Source organism: Salmo salar, chromosome ssa25 (assembly GCF_905237065.1).
Source record: "Salmo salar chromosome ssa25, Ssal_v3.1, whole genome shotgun sequence".
NCBI lineage: Eukaryota > Metazoa > Chordata > Actinopteri > Salmoniformes > Salmonidae > Salmo > Salmo salar.
Window position 1 is genome coordinate 51,537,011 of NC_059466.1, and position 2,379 is coordinate 51,539,389.

At 56.9% G+C, this 2,379-nt stretch overlaps 1 protein-coding gene across 1 annotated transcript; it reads right to left on the reverse strand.

Annotated features, from left to right (window-relative positions):
* Positions 1-1,247: 1,247 nt before the first annotated feature.
* On the reverse strand, positions 1,248-2,159 carry LOC123730505 (early nodulin-75-like). The gene has a single exon (XM_045707452.1). It carries the CDS (start codon positions 2,157-2,159, stop codon positions 1,248-1,250), a length of 912 nt encoding a protein of 303 aa, XP_045563408.1.
* Between the last annotated feature and the right edge of the window lie 220 nt (positions 2,160-2,379).

Sequence of the window (2,379 nt, forward strand, 5' to 3'; positions counted from 1 at the left end):
TCTCCCATGGCGTCAGTGAGTGAGGACAGGCTGATGTGATGCACAGACACACAGAGACCTGGTGGGGTTGTGAACAGCCACAGACTCCAGTGCTCCAGGATCCCGGGGGGTCAACCTCCAGAGTTGCATTGAAGGTGCCACCGTCTCTTGCCTTGTCCCAGGCCAAGCCCCAGTTCCAGGAGAACGCTGCCTCAGAAGGTGAGATAAGTAAAAAAAAAAAACGAACCTGGTGGGAGGTACTGCTCCAGAACCACCAGGCTTCAGTTCTAACTCAGGGCCCAGAGAAGGGGCCTCTGGGACGGCCCTCAGAGCCCAGAGAAGGGGCCTCTAGGACGGCCCTCAGGGCCCAGAGAAGTTGCCTCTAGGACGGCCCTCAGAGCCCAGAGAAGGGGGCCTCTAGGACGGCCCTCAGAGCCCAGAGAAGGGGCCTCTAGGACGGCCCTCAGGGCCCAGAGAAGGGGCCTCTAGGACGGCCCTCAGGGCCCAGAGAAGGGGCCTCTAGGACGGCCCTCAGGGCCCAGAGAAGGGGCCTCTAGGACGGCCCTCAGAGCCCAGAGAAGGGGCCTCTAGGACGGCCCTCAGGGCCCAGAGAAGGGGCCTCTAGGACGGCCCTCTGGGCCCAGAGAAGGGGCCTCTAGGACGGCCCTCAGAACCCTCAGACTGCTGCTTCAGAAGGTGAGATAATTGTATCACACCACAAGTATCATGATGACATGAGCCTCCTGGTGGTGTTGTGAAACCAAGCTCTGAAATGACAGGCTGTATGATGAGGATTTGCGTCCCAAATGGCACCCTATTCCCTATGGGGCCCTGGTAAAAAAATAAAAATGTAAAAAAACCTAGTTCACTACATAGGGAATAAGGGTGCCATTTGTCACGCCAGACTTGTGTATTCCTCCGTGAAGACATGCCACCTAGAATGAGGATGATTTGAGAGCCTTGCCAACATTATGGGGCCGGTCGAGGTCTGGGTTTTGGGTTACACAGGAAGGCATCACCAGACACGTAGCCAATGCTGTGTTTAAACGCCTATAGCTTTAAAAAACTAAAAATCACACACACTGTCATCGAGTACCCACAACCAAAATCTCTCACCAGAGACTTCATTATACAGTGTAACTTATTATTAAAGGCTGAAGTTTCAACACGTTTCTGTTTTTCTGGGTAGAAGAAGTTTATGTTGGGAGTTGACTGCTTTGACAGTATTGTCATTTTTAAAGCCAAGCACCAAGCTTCCATGTCTGTAATTAGTCATGGTGGTGTGGAGGGTTGAACGCCCAAATGGGAATGGGCTGGGTGGGTCCTGGGTGGGTTCTGGGTGGGTTCTGGGTGGGTCCAGGGTGGGTTCTGGGTGGGTTCTGGGTGGGTATGTGAGACGGTCCTGGGTGGGTTCTGGCTGGGTTCTGGGTGGGTCCTGGGTGGGTCCTGGGTGGGTTCTGGGTGGGTCCTGGGTGGGTCCTGGGTGGGTTCTGGGTGGGTCCTGGGTGGGTCCTGGGTGGGTTCTGGGTGGGTATGTGAGACGGTCCTGGGTGGGTCCTGGGTGGGTCCTGGGTGGGTTCTGGGTGGGTTCTTGGTGGGTCCTGGGTGGGTTCTGGGTGGGTTCTGGGTGGGTATGTGAGACGGTCCTGGGTGGGTTCTGGGTGGGTTCTGGGTGGGTTCTGGGTGGGTCCTGGGTGGGTTCTGGGTGGGTCCTGGATGGGTCCTGGGTGGGTTCTGGGTGGGTCCTGGGTGGGTCCTGGGTGGGTCCTGGATGGGTCCTGGGTGGGTCCTGGGTGGGTTCTGGGTGGGTCCTGGGTGGGTCCTGGGTGGGTTTTGGGTGGGTCCTGGGTGGGTCCTGGGTGGGTTCTGGGTGGGTCCTGGGTGGGTTCTGGGTGGGTCCTGGGTGGGTCCTGGGTGGGTTCTGGGTGGGTCCTGGGTGGGTCCTGGGTGGGTTCTGGGTGGGTTCTGGGTGGGTCCTGGGTGGTTTCTGGGTGGGTCCTGGGTGGGTCCTGGGTGGGTTCTGGGTGGGTCCTGGGTGGGTTCTGGGTGGGTCCTGGGTGGGTCCTGGGTGGGTCCTGGGTGGGTTCTGGGTGGGTTCTGGGTGGGTTCTGGGTGGGTATGTGAGAGGGTTGGTTTTGGTATCTCTCGCTGGATGGATTCAGAATCTTCGATGTGTTCATTGTGGCCAATAGCGTAGTTTTATCCCATCCTTCAACTCCAAAACATAATCCTCTTTTTCTCAACTTTCTCAGTCGTATGATGACACAAAAGAGCTGCTAATCACTTCCTGGCCTTCTAGTCCGTGTGTTCTGTCTCCACGGCAACAACTGTAGCGACAGTGAGGGGGAAAAAGTATTTGATCCCCTGCTGATTTTGTACGTTTGTCCACTGGTAAAGAAA

Coding starts and splice junctions, on each gene's coding strand:
- LOC123730505 (XM_045707452.1), bottom strand. CDS start 2,159: ATGAACACATCGAAGATTCTGAATCCATCCAGCGAGAGATACCAAAAC.